General features: G+C 39.7%; 1 protein-coding gene across 6 annotated transcripts in view; it reads left to right on the top strand.

Moving 5' to 3' along the window:
* Window positions 1-23732, top strand: part of LOC144036953 (myocyte-specific enhancer factor 2D homolog) — a 36622-nt gene that overhangs the window by 2933 nt on the left and 9957 nt on the right. For 3 of the 6 annotated variants that reach the window (XM_077547981.1, XM_077547982.1, XM_077547979.1), the window contains exons 1-2: window positions 19814-20031; window positions 22697-22990. In XM_077547981.1, the coding sequence (XP_077404107.1) occupies window positions 22937-22990 (54 nt within the window). In that variant the 5' untranslated portion in view covers window positions 19814-20031; window positions 22697-22936. Of the gene's footprint in view, window positions 1-1220; window positions 1379-17714; window positions 17762-19813; window positions 20032-22696; window positions 22991-23732 lie in introns of those variants that run through there. The other 3 variants (XM_077547980.1, XM_077547983.1, XM_077547984.1) reach the window with 3 other exon arrangements.

Here is a 23732-nt window from a genome sequence, read left to right as displayed (position 1 = left end):
CCTGCCAATATTCTGGAAACTCAGCATCCTGCCAATATTCTCACTAGGGGTTAAACAAAAGTCAGTGTAATACTTAATCTCAGCGAGCATCTCGGAATGCTACACCTATTTTTAGCCTGTTTTAAACCTTAGGTGCGCTGTGTGCTATATGATGTAATGTAACAAATCACGCAGTACAGTTTGTCGTCTTATCTATTTCTATTTTATTTTTGAAAAAAGGGTAACTAAATAAATACAATAAATCTCAAGCATCTAGGGGCCTACTGCAAAAGTGTTTTACCGGCTGGAACACAATCTACAGTGTAAAAAAACAAAAACAAAACTGTAATATAACAGAATGTGACTTTTTATTTTACTTTTTTTTTACCCCTGTATTTTAAAAATATTATTTAATTTACAAAAATAAACTCAGATTTTACTTGTTAAATGTAAAATAACATGAAATCACTGTAACTGTAAAAACACACAATATTTTTGTTCTTTTACACACAAAAAAACTTAATTAGAAATACATATATTGATTGTTAAAATACGTTATTTGTCTGTTATTTAATGGAATAAAATGTAAAATTTTACTTTAAAGCCCTCAAAAAAAATATTTACTGAGAAAATTAACAGTAGTTTTATTTTATTTGAACATAATTACTTTGTGAATTGACAATTTTTTAAGTGTGAAAATAACAAAAAATTCTGTAATGTCCTATAGATAGTAGCATTCATTGTATTAACATTTCTTTTGAAAGGACAACTAATGAAATATATAGTCTTATGGTAGTATGACCGCTCTTCAACTGTCTATTGGACATCTTTTAAAGATGCTTATAGTTTAAATTAATTAGTTGACATGTTAAAATATTGCCTATACAGTTAAAAATAGTCTTATGTTGGATGGTAATAGCCTGTCTTTACAACCAATTTGAACATTTGAAGACATGGAAGACATGGATGACATCAATGTTGTGAAATGTCCAGAAGCAAGCACAAATACTTTATCTTCATATTTACACCTGACTCCTCATTTTCTGACGTCCGCGGACGTCCACCTGCTCAACCGACACGTCCACCAAACGTGAGAGCGCCGAATTTAAACAAACACTTTGGCGACCATGTCCTAATCACCGCCATGTTCGTCTGGTGCTCCCCTTGAGGCATTACCATGTGAAAGACCCTCCATCCTGTGAACTTATTTGAACTCTGACCCTCTCCTCTGTGTGTCGCAGACAAAAAAAAAAGAAAAAGCAAGCGAAACTGCAGCTGGGATGGATGGAGGACTCCCAGTCGGTTCTCACCAGCAGCAGCAGCAGCAGGAGGAGGAGCAGGAGGAGCAGGAGACTCCTGTCCATGTTGAGCTGTTGCGTCTGCTCCCAGGCGACAAAGCGTGAGTGGGAATAAGTGGTTATTACAAGTGCTCCTGACTTGTTTTCACCGTTAATTATGCGCCGTTCTCCGCCCCTCACTCGCGTACTCAGCCTATTCGAAACACATTACGGGAACAGACACATTAGCAGTGCAGACAATCAAACAACAGTTATAATTCTCTTGTAATAACCGTGAATACTTTGGATGCAACCATCCATTCACACCTCCAGAGATTTATAGTCAGAAATACCTTTAGCATAATTTTGAATGTTCACAAAACATCCTGATTAACTTGACCTCTTATCGTCATGCGATATGCGGAAATCTGCATGGAGATTTGCCGTTAGAAACCACTTAACTATGACCCTCATCAAAAATGACAACTATGCTTTCATGACTGAATATGTCTACTATCTATCTACCTTCCAGATGCTATTGTTTGCACACACAGAGTTTACTGCTCATTTGAACTCTGTTGCTAACCAAAACAGCAGCCCCTACCGAGACACTTAAACAGTTAGTGTGGAGGATTCCCCGTATGAATTAAAGATGATCTTCGGCTGTGACGTGTGTATTCACTTTAATGTTTTGCAGAACTATGTGATTTACTGTTATATTTCTCCATATTATTCTTTTTTAATTTTGTTTCAAACGATAGTTTGACTTGAAATAAATTGGCCTCTGGCTAATATTTGCGAAAAACACAGCATTACTAGTTCTTGTTCACCATTTTATATATGAGTGTCCTACTGGGATCTGTTTCAATATCGGAAATCCAGATAAAAAATATTAAAACAATATTAGCTTTAACCTCTTAGGAGGTTCAAACTCATTCAGTATTTAACTTTAATTAAGATTATTTTTCAAAGAATGTGTTAAACTCAAGTGAATGATGCTGCTTTGATATTTGTCTGTGTATGAAAATATACATTATCATTAAATTGGGAAGCTTTTTTAAATACACATAAATTACAATGTGGTTATTTTGTTAGTTGTCTAAATTGACCATTCCTGCACTTAACAACATCAGCCTGTATGAAAGCACACACATGTGCCCTAGACGTGGTGCACACTTTCTCACAGGACAAACCCAGACACACACACGCACACACACACACACACATCCACAGTATGATGCAGACAGTTTGAAGAGCTCCATCTCGCCTGCCTTTTCTTCAGCTGTCTGCGCCGTCTGACCCGTGCTCTTTATACGTCTAATTAAGTAGTCAGACCCTCCAGCGTGCCGTGACACGCTCACGGTTGATTTCTGCCCGATGTTTTGTACCCCCGGATCGAGGTTTTACACCGAGGTCTGGGAACGCTTGCTCAATAGTGGTCCGCCAGACTGTTGTTGTGCGACTGCATGAAGACCCCGGGAGAAATTGCAAAGAATAGTCATTGGGTGGCAAAATAAACACTCGCGTGATTCTCAGGCTCTTTGCCTCCACCAAGTTGAAAAGCCCAACAAAAGTGGTACAATTTAGAGTAGAAGGCGGCATTTGTGGGACAAATACGACCCAAAAGTATGAAAACAAACATGCCAGAAAATAAACTTTTTAAAAATTAGCTTCGCAACTGAGACTGCTCTTGTAAAATAGCTGTTACCAGCCGGGACAATAAACCGCATTATTGCACACTTTTTTTTAACTGTCTGTCACACATTATTAATTAATTTACTGCCATTGACGGTTATAAACGTCAAAAAATCATTTTAACTTTCTATTAGTTTAACATTTTTTTTCTAATTTTGTTAACAAGAGTATGAAAACCTAAACTTTTTTTTATTGTACATTTAGAACAGATATAAAATTTATAGTTAATTGTTGAGTTAACTAGGGAAGTCATGCGATTAATTACGATTAAAATTTTTAATCGCCTGACTAGCTGATTGGTAAAAATTAGGAGCGTAAGGCGATTAAAAAAAAAAAATTAATTAATAATTAATCGCATGACTTCACTAGTTAACTCACGATTAATCACACATTTTATATCTGTTCTAAATGTACAATAAATAAAAAAATCTAGGCTTTCATACTCTTGTTAACAAAAGTGGGGGAAAAAATGTTAAACTAATAGAAATAGTTCAAATGAATTTTTGACGCGTATAGCCGTCAATGGCAGTGAATGAGTTAAAGAGAGAGTAGTTTTGCTTTCGTTTTAGCTCTACAGTAACCTTCATATTTTCATTAATCATCGTTTTACCATTAACGTAGATATTTTTCTGTCATCTTCAAGTCAGACTATTGCCTCATTGATGACAGCGTTGCTGGACTATGACTGAATAACACTGCTTATAGTTGAGAAATTGTGTTAAGCTCTTTTTGGGGGGCAGGAATTGAGCATGACATGAAGAGATGTGACCTTAAGGGCAGATGGACAATGGTCACTTCCTCCCTAATTCACCACCTTACAACACATTATTGACCTGTGTGTGCGTGCGTGTGTGTGTGTGTGTGTGTGTGTGGCTTCAGGGGGAGGTGACTCTGCATGACCCTCTCAGATGGCCTTTTAAACTCAAGTTTATTGACCTCCGACCTGCGCGGAAGTCATTTCCTCATTGAGTAGCAAAGGATTGTCCATCTGAAGACACCTGCCGTATCCCACTGCTTGCACCAAAGCTATGTGATTTTTAAAAAAAAAATGTCATTAGCTTTCATTATTGATTGGCTGGGAGACATCACTTGGTTTCTACTGCCTTTTCACACAGATTTCACCAAATCAGAGGTTTAATCAAAGATCGATATGGAGAGTAGAATGTGAAATTAAATAACGAATCAAGTTTTTTTAAATTAAAAAGTTAAGGCCATTCAAATGGAAGCCTGAGCATTTTGACTAGTATGTATGATGTATTTTGTAATTATGTCATAATGGATAAAAATGATACGTTATCGATATTTTGTGCTGGTGTATTGTATTATAGAAAAAAGTGATAATACAATATAATGTTCGAGTGACAGTTTTAAAATTTCTCTGAAGCTAATTGTTTTTTTTCTGTAGCATTTAGCTTATTTGAGATATTTAAAAAAAAAAAAACATTTTTTATTAAAAATAAAAAAAGGTCAAGTAGCATCATTCAAAAATCACATATAGCTATCTGTTCATTTGAAGTATTTTAAAATCCGTTTTATTTTAAAAGAAAAAGAAAACTACATTCAAAATAAATAAAATTACAATGTAAAATTAAAATTTTATTTTTACATTTCACTTCACATTTATTCTTTTTTTTTTTTGCCACGCTGTCTGCTTATATCAGAGCAATTTTTTTTGTAGGGATACATTTTGTCTTCATCTGTCAGCATTTGCTCTTGAACTTGAACTGGTTTCCCTCACGCCGCCCAATTTCACGGTACCCTCGAACCCCGTCAGACCCTCCCCCATGCCCCCTCCTCGAGCACCATGTCTGTCTTTGTGAAGCTGTCTTCCTTGACTTTCCGCATCCCCAGTCTGGCCCTCTGCAACCTCGCCGTCCCCCAGCCTCTCTCCCGCGTAGCCATTCTTCACCATTGGGGTCCCGCCCGCCCTCCTACGGGGACACGCTAGGCAGCATGCTAATCAGGCTCTTGGCGGCACTTCCCACGATTTTTCCCTCCCAGACGTCAGCTTTTGTCTTGTTATTGATTCCATTATAATCAGACGGTTCCCGTAACTTTTCTGCTGTCTGAGTCAGCGGGCCTACCTCTCATATGGCCCCCCTCATTCATCAGGACCCAGGGTCTCGTTAATAAGTCAGAGTCAAGGATACTCGGGTTTACACGATCTTTGTTGTTGAGTTGCTATTATGAGGCACCAGCTACTTATGTGAAGAGCAGGAGAAATTACATAGATGTATTAAATTCTGTTTAGAATTTCAATTGAATTGCTTTTTTTTGTAGTCATGTCACTTGTTGCAAGGCCGAGTTGGTATGGCTCATAGGACCATGAAAAAAAACATTCTCATAGGTTCTTACATCCATTTCAAATTCACGTGCAGCTGATGAGCGACCATTTCGGCCGAATGGGACTCTCGCCGAACTTCCAGATGTAAAAACGGGCTTATGACTGATGCCTTTTAGATACTTTAAATTAGTCAGATACACTACTTGCATGTATTTTTCTTTTTTACAACAGCATCTGGAAGCAGTGTCCTGTGCCTTGAGCAGACGCGCCTTGTTTTACTCCAGATGCGTCCAGATGTGACTGTGGTTCACCTTTAGAATTGTGCACGGCGTGTAAACATTGATCAACCGATATGAATACGGCAACAGCTGCTTCCGTTCAAGCGGAATGTGTTTATCATTTCAAGTGAAATCACAAAAAGCCACTTCATGTGTGCCGAATAGTTAAGATACAGATGCATCTAAATAAAGTAGAGTTAGAGAAACCTATCAATAATTCAATTTATTGAGATGCACCAGTGTATAGAATAATTATTATTATTATAAATGTGATGACAAAAGTAGATAGGCACGAATTGTCTCACTGCAAACATGTTTTATTGAGAATTTCAACAAAAGTAACAAAAATTGCATAGTATAAAATCATGTGCAAAAAAAGCTCTGGACGTGTGCAACAACAGGTCATAGTGCATTTTCGAATATATATAAATCAATCTCTCAAAATAAACTATCATAACATACGACACAAAACATTTTAGATGTCACTGAAATCGAATGGACTCATAAAACGTTTAAAATTGCACATATGCTCACATAGTCAAGTTTTTATGAACTTGCTGAACCCGCTTCAAGCCGTTAACGTGCAAACCCAACAAATGTTTATATGTACAAAGGACCCACATTGCAAAAGTGACCTACTGTTTTTTTAATTTAAATTTTATTTTTATTTTTTATTTTTATTTTTTTAATTTTATTTTATTTTTGCATAGGTAGTTAGCATTCAATATTGATTTTGAGCACCGCATTCTGCCTAGTGTGCAATTTCACGCTAGCATTTAAAAAATACATACTGTACAATACATCAGACGTGTTCTAAAATCACAGATTGTCAAACAACTGATTGTTAAAATCAAATCATAAAATCACCAACATTGTACAAATAAATTCTATATTTTAACTAAAATATATCATTTAAATATGCCATTTCCCTCCAAACCTACAAATACACTCCTCCCAACTAAATTGCATAACTAATGAATACAAACAATTATAATACTACAATAATTTCAGGATGTGTGTGTTATTTTAAAAATGACATGTAACATATTATGACAACATTTCACATCATCCATCCAGCCTCCAGTTTGTTGTCGTTTCCTCACTTTTAACAGCTTTCAAAATCCAGGAAAATGTGTCCAAAACAACACTGTAAGAAGACAGAGAGCATATATTAAATACAGCAGGTATTTATACACCTAAAAGTACAATATATGAAATAAATATATGCCTTTTATTTTAAATCACACATATAACGAGAAGCTAGCCAAAATAAAACACGAAGCGTTCTCGTCGTTTTTCTTCCCTCACATTGTAAACTGTAGTTTACTGCCCGCAGATGGCACACTAATATGGCCGCCAGCCTCCTCCTCCTCCTCTCATCCCTCCGTCATTGTCTCAAATACCCAACACGTTTTCTCCCACGCTCTTATTCCAAAGGCGGGGGGGGGGTTACAAGCCTTGATTGGGTCGCCATGGCAACCCCGCATCGGCACCGTCCTGATTGGCGTACGCGACGGGCTAATTATGCAACTCATATGCTTAAGAAGGGAGAGAAAAAACTAAAAACAAAGTGTAGGCTGTATTGAAATGTAGAGCTAAATAAAGCAATGCGTGGTTGGGGTGGGCGGGGGGTGGATTAACAAATGAGGAGGAACCCCTCGGGTTATTTATTCTTCCCTATATTGCATATCAAAACTAAACACATTTTAGTCTTTTTGGTTACTTTGTAGCTAACTTTGTAGGCCAGGAGGAGCTAATTAAAGCTAATTTGGTGTAAATGGTATCGACGGAATGGTAGTGATGAAGTCAACCTGGCAATTTTCTACCAGAGCCATAAAAGAGAAATTATGCCACCTGTGTGAAAGCGCCTGACCACTCTTTTGTGTTGAAAGCAATTCTTAGTATTTTATACGTCGCAACAGATGCTGCCACTAATGGGACGCAATTTTGCCGTGTGAAATTGCAATGTTTGAAACATTAGAAACTGTTGGGTCAAAAGTAACCCAATTATGGATCAAAGATGGACAATCCACTTTATGGGTTATTGTATACAAAATGGCCTACTTTTTGAGCCAAGTAAAGGATCTGATCAATGTTTATGAGTTGTTTTACACTAAAAGACCCATTTCTTGACTAGAGGATCGGTCCATTTTTGACCCAACTGTTTTCAGAGTGTAGTATCCCACTTTGTTGGGTTCTGTGTAAAAGTTGAAGACCGATGTGTCATTGGTGTAAGATCTCTGTGTGAAAGTGGGTGGCGTCATAAAACACAGAACCACGTCTCACACTACCTGAGATGGTGAAGTCATAAAAGCTGTAAGAGGGGCAGAAACCACCTATGAGTATTCTGCAAAAGACAGAACAGGGGTGGGTGATTGTTGCGGGGGTCTCTGTGTGAAAGTGGGTTAACTCTAATATAAAACTGAGGCCACTCGCTGCCTGTTTTGAAAGCAACTGTATGATTATTTTCAACATCACTGGAGTCATCTGATTATCTGATTGCAGGTTGCTGCGTGAAAGGGCACTCAGCGATGCGGCTATTTTGCTGGATCTCCGTGTGAAACAGGCTGTGTTCGGACTGTGAGAACGCAATCAGCGGGGTAGGGGTCTGTGTGTGTACGCGTTAGAGACGGGGTGCGGGGTTGGCCGGCTGGGGGCCCCACGCGAACAATGACCGCCATTGTTTACCAATCTCCCTCGTCCATTAATCAGGGCCATCCAGCTCTAATTGGCGTTTTGGTTAAGCTGGTCGCCAGACTCCCGCTCCCTCCACTGGCCTAAATAATGGCGTTACGCCACAAGTGCCGCCGCGCATTGGGGAGCACAATGTGTCGCTTGTCTGAGGGCTCGGGGAAGGACCCCATCCCCACAAACACCCCCCCGCCCCAAATAAACCTCACACACAAGCACAAAGAAGGCCTCTCACTATTGAGATCTCACTGTCGCAGGCCGCCTCGCCTCGTCTATCTGCACCCACTCTTCTTCATCCTCCTCTTCTTCTCACGTTTACTTACTACACTTTTTCCCTCCCATACACACACACACACAAGTCAACATGAATCATTGCTCTGTGTTTACATGAACCTTCTGCTTTTATTATCGTTTGAAAACACCCCCCAAAAATAGACAATTGCCACATTCTTGCAGTTAAAGGTGAAAGTCCAAGTGTATGCCGAAACATCTCCGTGGCAACACGCATGAGCGGGAACCTTTTTCCCATCGACACTTTCTGAGGGCCGTACTAAAACTTCAGATTTAAAAAAATATATATATATACTAACAATTACAGAAGTTGCACTGGCGATGTATCCTGAATTTGTACATTGAATTGGAACACGTCGTAGTCACGTAAAAGTAAGCATTAAACTCATAATTAGAACAGATAAGACTATACCCTAAAAAACGGATTGGTCAAATTTACCTCCCAAAAAAGTTAAATTTGACCAATCTAGCTGGTAGTTATGTGTCCGACAGATCCTTTGGTTAAAACAACCTAGAATGGTAGGTGTTTTCAACCAATATAAATTGGTGATTGGGCCAACCGATACAAATTCTGATCAAGAGATTTACTTTGTATTGTAACCAATTTCATTGGTTGTTTGGCTAACCAATAAAATTGGTATGCCCGTAACCACTCGGAATGATCTGATCAATCTATTGGTTAATCAAGCTTAACCTACTAGATTGGTAGGTTTTTTTTTTCAAACCAATCCATTTTTAGAGTGTATAAACAATCAATTGTGAAACTTTCAGTATGGCGGTAAGACGACAGTGTGCCTTAGTGTGCTCTCTGACGAAGTATTGTTTGGCCAACAAGTATTTGTGTTCTGAAAGTAACATGTGCAGACCACATCAAATTCCCTCGCGGGCCGTTTATGGCCCACATGCCGTATGTTCCCCACACCACCTTTACAGCATTTTCAATTATGACACCTTGCAGTCGTAGGTGTTATTTGCTCCTTTCTAATACCAAAAAGCGCCGCGCAAATGATCCCAAACCTCACGTAGAAGTGACACAAAATGTCAGACGACAAACAAAAGCGCTTCGCCGCAGCGTGCCGTGACGCCCAAGCCACAGCTGCCCTCAAATATGGCAAACGCCCAAAAGCCATCGCCGCTCCTTTCTCATCCCCCCCGGGGCGGGGGTGGCATGGGCTACAATTAACGCAGCGGCGGTAATTAACACCGTTTCGAGACTGGGCAATGGCGCGGAAAAGCGTGGAGGCGAGAGGGGGGGATGCGCTTTCTCCTGAGCTGCCATTTTGTGCCAGTCTTTCACCTAAGATGGTTGCATGCGTGGGAGAGGGCGGGGTGGAGGAAGAGAGAGGAGGATTATGGGATTGAGGAGGGAGTCGCATTGCCGAGGCGGGCATGATGCCACGACAGACACGTGCAAGTTATTTTCGTTCACAAATCAAAAGGCTACAAACACCCCACGTGGTCATTTTGTGTATTAAAAAAACATGTACGTTTACATGAAATTAATATATGGCCCGCACATTAACAAACCACACACACACACACACACACAGCCATTCTCATGGTATGGTCTGCCCCCGAGCATGCAAATGACATTCATTATGCAAATGCATACAAATCAGGCCCGACCATCTGAGAAGGCAAGCTGGGAAAAAAGAGCAGAAGAAAAGAAATTAAGTGAATGAGGTGAAAGCGAAGCGAAAGGAGGATGTGGGAACACAAAACGGCGTAAAAGTGTTTTTGTTTTTTTTCAAGTCTACTGTACACTTTTTCGACGTAAAGCCAAACGGTCACAACCAGCCTCTTCTTACAGCGATCTCACAAAATGGCCGCATGAGAGCTGGCATTTATCCCTTTTTTGCCTTTAGCATCTGGCGTGACGTATAAAATAATTGTCGGATGCCGTCAACAGTGATAGAAGTGAAGGTTTGGTATTAAACTTCACACACTCACACAAGTCCCGCTATTCGGTTACTGCAGTAATGCCCACTATTCACCTATTAAGGTGTTTTACACTAAAAACGCCCCATCTGATAGGAAAGTAGTGCATTAGTGCAAAAGAACTATGTCAAAGGGATTCCTTTTGAATTTGTACTACTTATTGTACAGTATGTCAGGGAGGAGCTACGTTTAGCATGGGTTGTTATCGCCACATGTACAGCATGCTAACAGTGCATTTTTTCAAAATCGAATTCTCTGTAAATTCTTCGGGTCATCACTCACCCCGCCTCCTGTTTCGAGAAATTTTGGTTGACCGTCATTCACCCCCCCCCCCCCTATCATGATTAACCGTAATTTGTGCTAATTTCTTATTTCAGAAGCGTGTATCAAACTGGTAGCCCTTTGCACTAATCAGCAGCCAAAGAAGTAGCTCTAAGCTTCAAAAAGGTCGGTGACCGCTTTTTAAAATTCTTACAATAACCGTGAAAACATTTCGAGGCGGCATCAATTACTTGCAGCAGAGCCTCGTTTCTATACAGTTGGAAACAGAAGAAAAACTTTTCTCTTACTTCGGATGCAAGAGAAATAGTAATATTCCCAAAACATTATCTCACACATGGCGTTTAACCCCCCGCAGTAATTTTGCCCTTATAACACATTCATAAATCTGTTATTAATTATTGTAATCTGTTATAAATTACTTACTTACAAGGGCAAGTTGAAGCAATACTGCCACCATTTACAGCTCATGTTCCTGTAGCAGTTTATGAAGTGTTAAAACTAATTAATTACCAGTGTATAAACAGTTTATAAACGCCCGATAAGAGCTTTTTTAAAGTGGCGCTTCAATGTGGACTTTTCATAAAGACTTTCATTTGAGGACGTTTTATGGCACTAAGATGTGTTTGCCTCTCGCACACACTCACACGCACACACTTGACACGCTGTCACAAATGAGTCCTAAAATGGCCACAAACACGTGTGTGACACTGCACCATCCTTTCTAACGGGTGCCCAAGGACATTCCATGACATTTGTTTTTGCAACAGTCACAAAAAACAAACAAAAAAAACCAATAATAAAATAAAATAAATAAAATTTTTGCTTATTTTTATATCATTGCGAAAAGCTTTTGGAACATGTAATAACAGTTTCCATTGATACGATTAAGCACCGATTAGCATATCACACACACACCATCCTACCTTTACTTTCCCCACGCCATAGCAAGTCGTATGCACTCTTGTTGATTTTCCTTCAGCGGTGCAGGCATGTAATGGGATTCTTGTTACTTTCGGTTATCTAGCTTTATGAAGAATGTACGTCACTCATACAGCTAGATAACCAAAGATAACAGACAACCCCTCGGGCCTGGACACGGCAATGTACCGCCTCTTATGCACCTGCAAGGACCGAGCAAAAATTAGAGAACAACATGAATTGAAAGGCACATTCATTTAATAAATGCAATGCAATTTGTGATATTAAACAATTTGGACTAAAGCAGAAGTTGGAAGCCTTTATTTCCAATCAGGGGCAATTTCAGTTTTTTGAAGGTCCATCAAAGGCCATGCATGATACATTTATGCACTACAGCCTACATATGATGCAACAATTGAACAAAAATGTGTATTAATATATATTATAAGCTTTTGAGGAGCCCCACCAGCTGTACATTGTCCATTCTCATTTCAAAATCCAGAGCTTCATGTTTTTTCTTTTCTTTTTGCCTGACAATTATTTAGACAATACATTTTTCTAATTTTAAATCTTCCTTTTGTTGTAGTTTGTTTTTAATAATTGTATTTTTCCCTATGGGCATTTCCCCCCCCCCCTTTCTTAAAAGCAGAAAGAGGGAGGAGACAGTGGAGAAGCGTGACGTCACTACCTGCGCGTTGGCACAGAGGTGTGATCACTGATTAGCACGCACACAAACACACAACCACGAAAATAATAATAACAATAATTGAATAAATACTATTATGTAATTTTACACAATAAACACACACACACACACTACATTTACTGATGCATGACAATTACTCTTCTAATATTTAATATAATATCAAATCTAATTAAAACATATTTTTAGATACATTAAATTATTTTTTCTCATATAGTACATATGAGCGTTAATGTTGTGAAACCTTCAAATGTGAATTTATTAGCAAAACCAATTTTCATTTCAAATATTTTAAAAGATATTTTGCTACATAATGTCATGTTCCCCTATATGCAAGCTGGGGACAATATAATCAAATACACACTCATATGGCAACATATAATTATTGACACATTGTGGTACACTCCCAGGTGGTCGACACTTGCAGTGTGTGTTGCTGCAGTAAAATGACGAAATGTTATGTCAGGAGCATAAAATGGCGCTGTAAATTCTGCCAAGTGGGGGTGGGGGGGGGGGGGGGTCTTACAGAGCGTAAAAATGCTGTATACTAATAATCATAATAAAGGATTTACCTATGTGAGGTTGAGGCACGTGATCAATCCAAATTCCAATGATGCTTTTAGTTGAGGATCCTGCAGGTCGTAAACAAGAAAACGTCACGTCATTTTAACATCTCATTTATGACTCGAGGGCAAAATTCAACGTTTTTTTTTCCACATAAAACAATTAACAGATAGTGTCCACTTACTATTATGGTCCAAATTTATACTAATACAGAGCAGGTAGAAGCGAGGGGGCTTAATATTGCACGGCATAGTGCTAAGGGAAGTGTGTGTGCGTGTGTATAGAACGCAACAGTTGAATTTCAGTATTTTGGTTAGTTTTTTTAAAGTCCTTTTTCCCCCCACATTTTCAGATCTTTTTTTTATCTGAAAGACTGTAATCGGCTATTAACAATTACATGACAATTACAGTGCATCATGTCAGCCATGAACGCAACTGCTGAGTTCAAGTACTGAAATCGGTCTGTTTTTACTTTTTTTTTTGTGTGTGTGTGTTTTGTTTTGTTAAATTACGGTGGGGGAAGTATTTGTGTGTGAACCCTGAACGCAACTGTTGAGTTCAAGTGCAATAGGCCTACGTGGGAGAAGGGAAAGGGGGTACACGGTTTGATGTCATTATTGCCTTTAAAAGATCCGAATACGTTAATTACCGGAATTTTAATGAGTGTATAATGTATCTGGTGTGTGCTGTACGATATTTGGGATCCCCCCCCCCCCCCCCCACTCGTTCGATAAGTGCAATTCAAGTGCTATCCCTTTTGTTTGTATTTTTAATTAATGTATTTTTTTAAGGTGCGCAAAGGGAGCTCTGCTGAGTTCAAGTGCAGCATGTTGGGGCATTTTGTGCACACGTTACCTTTTTTTTAATACAGTTTTGTTTTGCTTGTTATGTTGTTTTAAGTTTTTCGCTTAATTTGTCAATTAGAATTATGTGCTTATCCGCGTACGATGAGTTCAAATGCAACAGACCTTCACATATCAGTCTGCTCTTGCATCAAAAAGATTGTAATTCATGTTAACAGGCAGAGGCAGGCTTACGTGATCCGCGAACGCAACTGCAGAGTTCAAGTTGCCTTTTTTTTTTTTTTTGCTTCCATTTCTGCACACTTCTTCATTCCCTTTTTGGCGCTAATCCCTAAACTGCAATTACGGTGCAAAAATGAGGCCGCTTTGACCCCCCCCCCCCCCCTTACGACTACAGCAGGCCCGACACGCGTGGGGATGCTCGTGCGCCAAACACGTTGTTGACATATTAACGTATATCTTCAGAATTGACGCAATGAGACGTCATCTTGCAAGGGGATCGCTCGTGCACGTAAATCCTGATGGGAACTTGTCTTGGAGGTCGTGCGTGAGATGCACCTGTGACGCAAAAAGTGCGTGCACGCGCCGAACTCTGCAAAGTGGCGCAAAGTTCACGCTTTCTCTTGATGACTTTTTTTTTTTTTTGCATCAAAATGAAGATAATTATTTGTATCCACGCGGGACTAGCTAGCGTGGGCCTGCGTGTAAATCCTCACCCAGCCTCCCCAACACATAAAGACGCCTTCCCTACAGTGCAAATATGCTTGAAAAATCCACCAAGGAGGACCTTTTCTTACCGGTGGTCCCTCGGCTGGCGTCCCAGATGAGAGCATCCACGAGCGGCGCATGTAGTGACGTCCCAACGGCCTCGTGCATTTATTTTCTCCCGTTCTTCAAATCACATCCTCCACATCACCCCCTCCCCCTCCCGTGCATTCAAGGAGGGGGGGGGGGGGGGAGATGGCACGGTCCGCGCCGCAGAGGACTACATCCCCACCACCATCAGCACCAGCGCGCGCTGCATGTCGAGTCCCTTCGAGTGCACGAGCAACTCATTTGTCCTAAATCATATATGCACCCCCGAGGCTACGCCCCCTCTTTGTGAGTCAGTGGTCCACACCCTCCTCATCTTCCACTGAGATGCCTCAGCATATATATGAACGCTCACTTTTGATTATAGAAAAGGTAAAAACACACTAGAGAGGTGTTCGTTTCAATATGTTTGTCATTGCAGCATAGCATAACAAAGTCAGCTCGTTGCTGACTTGAATTCAGGGTTTGAGTCCCCCAAACTGTTGGGACTCAAAATGGATCTGAGAGCAATTTGTTGATGAAGACTTTATCGACGATCATCAGGGCTTTTGGTTTGTTCATGTGCGGTATATGACAGTTTCATCATGTTTTGTAAGTTTCAATAAAAAAAAAAATTGTAAAAACTAAATGGAAAGAAATCAAGCTGGCTGAATACAATTGAGTCCTACTGTTTTTTTCAAGGGATGATAAAATGCCAGCAGAATTAAAAACAATTTTTTTTTTAAACAAAAATATACAGCCAGCAGAATACAGGTTCAATTTAGAAGAAAGAAGAGGGGAAAAAAATAGGGCAGCAGAATGTTTAATGACCTCATAAATAAAAAAAATAAATGCTAATAAAAAAAACTTTTACACAGGCACAGGATATAAATGAATCATTTTTCAGAATAAATAATTATGAAAATTCATGTGAACAGAATAAATGTAATGCTACTTTTAAAAGTACATTTATTGTTCTGGAATATATATATATATATATTTTTTAAAATAATAAATAATCGCAGTTTGCTATTTGAAATTGAAAAGAGACTAAAATAAGGCAATTACAACATATTTCAAAAAACGTTTTTAAACCCATTCACTGCATGCCTTTGACAAGTATAGCCTACTTATCAATTTTTTTTTTCAATGGGGGAGAATCTGATTATGCTTCTCTGTAAATGTCAAACTTGGAAACAACTTCACTGATGCACAACCACCAGTAGATGACACCATTGCCTTATTTTGTACGGAATGAAGACAGTTTGAGAGTCCATGGATGTAATGGCTGCATTTTGTGCAACCTACTGTAGATTATAAAAGAATGAGACAAGGCTGAAAGGAGAGAATCTATTCTGTCATTCGGCAGATTCGTTTATATATAATTATTGAACATAATATCGTGTGGATATCGAAAATTTGGAAATTTTCTGAAATGGCTAGCAGTGAATTTAATATCCGTATAGCGACAATGGGTACCATACTTGACCAGCAACAGTATCAATATTAAAAAATGGTGTATTGATATGCGGCATATTGATATGTTGTCATTTCTTATATTGCAAAAATGCCACAGCGACAGCACGCCACTGGTGTCTGCCAGTCTGGACAAGGTTCCCTTAATTAACATGATAATCCCAAATGTTGGGAGTCCCGTCAATGAAAGGCAATCCACCCAAAACCCATTGTGTGTACACGTGAGTGTGCATACGTGTGTGTGTGTGTGTGTGTGCAGTCATGTGGTCTCAACATTTGCATGCAAGAAGTTGACCCAGCCATGTCATGTCTGTCTAGACCACCTCAATGAGTGGCTACATACCTCCACACTAAGATATGCACACTGCGCAGCACCAGACATGCAAATCAGCGCCATTTAGAAGCCATCAAACTCATTCATCCTTTTTTCTTCTTTTTCAACAAAGTAACCGTCGCAACCGTCTAACTGCAACTCTGGGTTATTTATTTGCCGTGAGACAAATAGAAATACTGAATTCCTCACAACTACGTTTGTTTCGATGACAACAGATTTCATTTTCGGTATTGCCCAATGTTAGCAGGATTGGCTATTAGCATTTATGTCAAATGGAAGTCAAGTAAAAAAAAAATAATACTTTGAAACGTGCAGTAGGATGCCACATTTTTACTTTTTTTGTGCTGCTGTTTTGGTTAGCAACATAACATGGTGGTGTGACCACATGTCAGTCAACCAGAATGCCATTTGTCATCTCCACCTAATGTGAGATTGTCTTCAATACCTTTCGGGGAACTCAAATTAAAACATGCAGTAAGATTGTTATGTGCTACTGTTTTGGTTAGCAACACAGCATTGCATCACAACCGCGCAGCTACTGGAACCCTAATAATCACTACACACCTTGTTCTCATATATGGTCTTCAGTACTATCTAGTGAACTCATTTACATTACAACATGCAGACGCCACACTTTTTTATCATTTGCGTGCCTCAGTAAGTGTCATTGTTTTGGTTAGCAACATGACATTGTGCAGTCACATGCCAACAGTCTACTAGAATACCAATCTCCACGTGACATGAGATTCCCGTTTTGTTTACAACATGCGGTAACATTCCACACTGTTTATGCTTTACCCGACAGGTGCTGCTCTTTTGGCTAGCAACCGGTACCCAAATGTGCTCAGCAACCAAACTCTTTCATGTATGTCTAAAAAAACCGAGATAATTACACTTAATACCCTTGTCATTTTCCCATAATTCTCAACCTATCACTATTTGAAGGTTGTTGTTGTTTTTTTAAATCCATGACAAATCCTTGCAACTAATTGTGGCTACTATTGGAAGTGTGGTGTTTACAGCTCATTATTGTGGCCTGTACGCTAAAATGCTATCCTGGGATTTACTGCAGTTCATACATTAACTACATGTTTTTTTTCTTTCTTAGTACTGTAATTGCATGTCTGCCATTACTTTGGTTACCTAGCAACGAGATGCATGTGCACCATGTAACTTGAAATACTAATTAATACGTTTTTTTAATGGGGGGGGGGTATACCTATTTACAGTATATGTTTTTCATTGGGATTATGAACTTTCTTTGTTGATGCTTCATTGACACTGAAGTGTATATCACCAAATATGGTTGTAATAACATCTAACACAAACTACATGCCCTTGCAAACATTTTTAAGTTGACAATGTCTTTGTCTTTCATATCTAAAAAAGCTCTGCTTATTTTTCCTCAGATAAATCATTGGCCCAATGGACTGAACGGACATTGTGCTGCAGGAAGGTAAATTAGGATTATAGTTGACAAGTTGCGATGAATTCTCGTGGGTAAATATGGGGAAAGTTGTTTTCCGGAGGACTAGAAAAGTGTTCTTGATTCTTTGCATATTGCACCTCTCGAGTGGAAAGCTGTTGTCTACATTAAAATAGTCGTCTATTCACTATGCTCAATGCAACCTAGCCATAAATCTTCATTGCAATAATACAATAGACTAAAAAGGAAGCTCAACTACTACATTTAACCAACCCTTTTAAATAACTAATTATCAGCAATATCCCAAATGGAGTTTATATTTTTGGAAATTGTGTACAAAATGAGCACACACATATTCCACTATTCTTTTAAATGGCATTATTGAAAAAACATTGGTAGCGTTATTAAAAAGCACATTTCAAATGTCACTTTCTGTATCTAAATAACTAACATGACTTATAAATTATTTTATTTTTTAAACATTTGTGATACTCGTATCCTCTCAATAAATACATAAATACACAGTTGACTCTAAAGCTCACATCTAAGGCAGTAAGCAGTTCAGGGGAAAAAAGTCAAATTATTACCTTATTATTTATGAATGCAGAATAAGCAGGTACAGCATTAATTGAGATGTTTGTTACTTATGTTTTTTTGTTTTCATGTAGGAAAATAATTTGCTCCATTGTAAACCCCATTCATGCAAGTGTATATTACTTTTAAATGTCATATATATTTTATATTCATTTGGATTAAATCATTGGCATATACGGTATTGAAGCAAGCCATTTTCATTTTTCAACCGCTTTGTTAACAGTAAAGGGGTGAACGTTCATTTCTTCAGGTACTATGCTGCCATCGTGTGGACACTTTATATATTACACGGCTGGATTTTTGACCGTATACCGCCTCCAACAGGCCAAAGTGTGTAAATCCGAACGAGGAACCACTGTGTAATACAATGGCCATCCATTTTTACACTTCCAATTCTATCAGTGACTTGGTGTAATCTGATAATTATGGTATTTTCATTTTCTGATGTACTAATAAACATTACAGCAGCGAGACTAGGGTGCTGCTGCTAAATGCTTTTGCAATCTTACATGAACAAAGTAACATTTTGGCAAGACTAATTCAAAATATTAAAGTCAGTTTAGCGAGGGAATACAGTAAATATATATTTTTCAGCAAGTTAACCTAAAAAAGCACCTTTATTCTCATATAATGCCTTTTATTATATAAAAGATACATTGATTCTCTAATAGGAGTAATCTGTAATAATGCACTTTTTTTACCCTTAAAAAACACCTTTATTCATTCAGGGATGACATATTTTTATGTTTTCATTTTATCAGGACTTTTAATTGTCCCACAGTTAAGGTATTAAGCAATAATTGTTTGTAATATGTTTGTTTTATTGGCACAGCAGCACACATATAGGCATGCACAAAAGTTGGTATGATATAATAATTTATTGCATTTTAAGACCTCCAAATTACAGCTTGCGGACATCCTTTGGTCCAGGGACCCACGTTAGAGTCTAGCAGCTAGATGGTGGCCCTCGGGCTATATGTTGCCCACCCATGGTCTCTCATACATTAAGTGAAATGAAAGCACGTCGTCCTGAAACACAATACGTGGACGATGAACTGGGAATTGAGTCTCTTGTGCCCCATTCTATGGACCAAGACCATAGAAACGGGGGAAAGGTCCACTTAGTGCGTGGACGTCACACAGTGAGCGTGCATTGATAGGATGCCGTCATGTCTGTCAGGACGATATCGGCGACAAAAACACGGTTTTGTCCTTTCCCGACAGTGAATTAGCGGCATGCGGAGATGTGAAGAAACAAATGAGCTAGCGGGCTCCTGCATAGCGGCTCTAGTCTCCATTGGTATTTTTGCCCACATGCAAAAATCATGCAAAAGGTAAATACTGTGGCGGAGGGATACAAACACCACGGCACAACATGGCCGTCACCTCCGTCATGTCCTCTCCTGTGGGACCGGCTTGCGCTAGCGTGATGTGCGCCGATTGGCCGAGGCGCAGCTCACCTCGACCTCCCATTGGCCCGCGAAGGCGTCCATCAAACTCTTGATGTCGATGACGTCTATCATACGCTGGTTTCACTGTATCGCCTTGGTGGACAGTATAGTTACTTAAAACATGAAATGGAATAAAATGTCGCGGGTTATTTCACAACGAAACGTCACGCAAGCGTAATCGATGGTTCTTCACTGAGAAGTATTCCGTCCCGGCTGACGTATCTTGTGTGGGCTTTTAATCGGCAATATTTCAGGGTAAGTGGAGTGATACATTTCCTTCCTGCGTCTTTTCCCCCCTTCGCACCGGAGGACCGCTGCTTGCTTTGCTTATTTAAATATCTTTAAACGCTTAGCGACGCCGCATCTCTTTATCCTATACGCGCATACGCTCGTTTTATCGAACGAAAGTTGCCATAATGTGAATTAAAGTAGAGCGTGCCCACCGAGTTGGAAGGGATGGTAATGGCTGTCGGCCGGAGCTTGTTACGGAGGGATTGTCTAATGGCCTCGATTCCAGTTGACTCTCGCTTCAACGTCATATTTTCTCTTACGTTTTTTCCCCACGGTTAGTGTTCGCTAAACATGTCCTAAAACGACATCGTGATTCCTCATTTGCGTCAGTGGGCCTGCCTGTCTCCTATCAGTCAAAAGGACAACACCGACGTAGACACCATAAAATGCTCTGTGGACCACCATGGAGAAGATGTCCACACCAGAGTGAAATGAACATTTAACACAAAGAAAACTGCACACTTAAAAGCGTTTTTGTTCAAAGCTCATATTGTTTTATTGTTGTCCTTGAGGCTTCATTGGGGGGAGATCTGAATATTTACCTGGATTGGGTTGAGTTTGGCTTGATGAGATTATGTCTTTAGTATAGTTGATATTATTCATCCATCAATTTTATATACCGTTATACTCATCAGGGATGAAGACAAATGCTGTTGACTGGAGGAGAGAGGTGAGGTACACCCTGGACTGTTTGCCAGTAATTTTCAGGGGATGTGTAGACAAACAAGCATTCACGTTCACTTTTACACTGACGGGCACTTTCAACTCGAAAGTGAGAAACCTAACATGGTTTGCCGAAGTGGTAGGATGCCGGTGTACCCGAAGAAAAGCCACGCAAGCACAGGGCAAACATGCAAACTCAACAGAGGAAGGCCCAAATCCGAAACTCAGAGCTGTAAGGCAGATGTGATCATCACTCAACCACCACGTAACAATTCTATGATTTAACTGTAATTCAATTCTGAAATGAGGTCAGAATGCCAAGAAATGTTGCCCACCTCCCCGAAATAACACACAACAATGTCCCCTACAGGCTGTGATTTGGATAGTGAGTTTCGCTGCAATCTGATTGGACGTTTAGCAAGTGTCTATGATCCAGTTTGATTAAGTTTTGATTTGATATGGGTATGTTGTGATTGGAACCTTGTTTGGATATTTCGCTGTATATGTTTGTTGTACAGTCACAAAGTGTCCCCTGAGATGCGTAGTAATGTTCTTCATCCTACTCATTGATTTAGATTAGTGTTTTTTGGGCTATGGGCACACGTTTGATGTCACTTTTGAAATGTGTTTGACAAAATCCCTACTGGCCCTTATGTAGATGTGAAGGTTACGCAAAGAGGTATTGCAACAAATAAACACGAGTCAGTGCAGAAGTGGAAATAATTGCTCTGTAAGTGTGTGTGTGTTTTTTTTTGTTGCTTATCCACATTTCATTGGCTAGTGTGTAATCCACTTAAAGGTCAGCGGCACTAATGAGTGCACTCTACAACAGACAGATGAAGACCCTCGGCGTGATTGCGTTCCCCCTTCATCAGGCTCGCTTGAGCATCACTTGCCTGATTTAACCAATTTGATCTTGCTGTAATAAACCAAATGACTGCCCCCCCCCTCCACCCCTTTTGAAATAACAAGTTAGCCATTGTGCGCCGTTTGTCTTTTTTCCGCTTCCAGGTGTCCAGTGAGATGAGTTTGGGTTTGGACAAATTTCATTAAAGAGCCAAATTGACCTTGTTCTCACTGAGTCCAATCAGTAAGCTGGGCTGCTTCTAATTGAGCCATCAGCGCCTTGAGCGGAGGGGGGCCTTGCACGGACATGTCAATTGCACTCATTAATGAGGGTGCTCAGAAGCCTCGCAGGGTCTGAGTCATTCCAATCAAAGATGATGTTTTCTTACATATTGCAAGAAGAGGGATGTCATTGTGTGGCCTTACATTGACACATCAAAACCCCCTCTGGAGTAATGTTCCTCAAAGATGATAACAGAAGGAGAGCTATGTTCTTCTGATAATCACTCATAATAGACCGCATCATCACACATGGTGTTTTAAAGCCTCTCAGCTTAACGATCTTCGTAAACAACACGGAGGACAATGGACACATTTATCAGCCTGGTGTTTTTGGAGTGTTGTGCGAAAAACATCCAAATAGAATCGCACAATTTTGGTCAAGTACATGGAATTGGATTAGAATTATGTTATGAACTGCTAATATTATGATATGAAAGCAGTAAAACGTTCAATGCCAAGACTTTTAATTGCATCTTTCCACTTTCGTCACTCGCGTACTTGAATAGTTTGATTATAAAAAAAAAAAGGTTGAAGAAATTCAGCCTCAAAGCTTTGTAGCGATCATTTTTTCACACACACTAAAATGTTCGACGGCTGTAGTTGCATGAGCAAAAATAAGTCAGCAGCTTTGTTTGTAGGGGAAAACCTACATCAAAAATGTCTATGTAGATGCTCTTGAGTTTTGTTAATATCAATAATCAGAAGTCAGAACTGTATACTATATTCAAGTGTGAATGACAGCTAAAGCAGTATGTGGCCACTACATCCTTTTTATTTTCTGATCGGTGATGCATGAAATGCAACGTTTTACACCAATTTCCTTCTTGTGTCCCCACAGGGGAGGAGCGACACCCTCCTCCATCGTCTGCCATTTCACTTGAGCGGTTTTCCTCCGCCCGTCGCTTCACCTTCAACCTGGCCAGAGAAATGTGCCAACACCGCCGCTGTTGTTGCCCTCCGCCACCTTCCTGCATCTGATTTTTAATTCATTTTTTTTCCGGGGCAATCAAAAACAAACAAAGCTTGCGGGGCTAAAAGAGACAGCTTCTTTACTTGACTTGACCACCTCCTAAGCACCATGGGTAGGAAAAAGATTCAGATCCAGCGGATCACTGACGAAAGAAACAAGCAGGTAAATGAGAGCGTTTGTTGACCTCCATGTTGTGATGCCCCCCCCCCCCTCCTCTCACCCCCACTAACATTTGCACACTGTAACTAAATGCTGAGTCTCCAGTGAACTTCTAAAGCTGAGTTAGATTCAGGGTTGTTGCTGCTGCTGCCGTTGGTGGCGGTTGTTGTGGGGGGGTTCAGTTACTGGCAGCTGAATGCTCTGCATGTTTGACACCCGTGCACTTGTGCGAGCAGCTGTCACTGTGAAGTTGAAACGAAACACCCAGTTCAACCCGAGAGTTTGAGCTTGCACGTTGGCAGCAAAGAAATTGTACAGTACTCCAAAGCAGGGCTCCAGATTGCCCCTAAATTTCAGACAGTACATTTTTCATTTACTCACGCATGTGTAACCAGTCCAGTACATTTGCAGATTGTTTTGTTGTTGTTTTTAATTATTCTTAAAATGATTGTAAATTTGAACATTTTACAGAAGTGGAGTTACAGTGTGTGCCCCTAGATTTTGTCCTTGGGCCCCTAAAACTTCAGGTTAAGAGCCACTGCGCTCCTCCTAAAAAAAAAAAAGTCTGGAGCGCTGCTCTAACGCAACCATAGACAAACTTTTTCTTTTTCCTCTTGGGCCACAATATGTTATGAGAATCAGTGGTTTATTAGTTTTTTGGGGGCTCAAATTGAAGTGGTACCATAATGATTATTCTCACGCATAGAGTATGTAACATGATTTTTTACATGCATTTTTTCTTTTT

This window comes from Vanacampus margaritifer, chromosome 17 (assembly GCF_051991255.1).
Source record: "Vanacampus margaritifer isolate UIUO_Vmar chromosome 17, RoL_Vmar_1.0, whole genome shotgun sequence".
Taxonomy (NCBI): domain Eukaryota; kingdom Metazoa; phylum Chordata; class Actinopteri; order Syngnathiformes; family Syngnathidae; genus Vanacampus; species Vanacampus margaritifer.
Note: the sequence above shows the minus strand (reverse complement) of the source record. Positions and strands in the feature narration are given on the sequence as shown.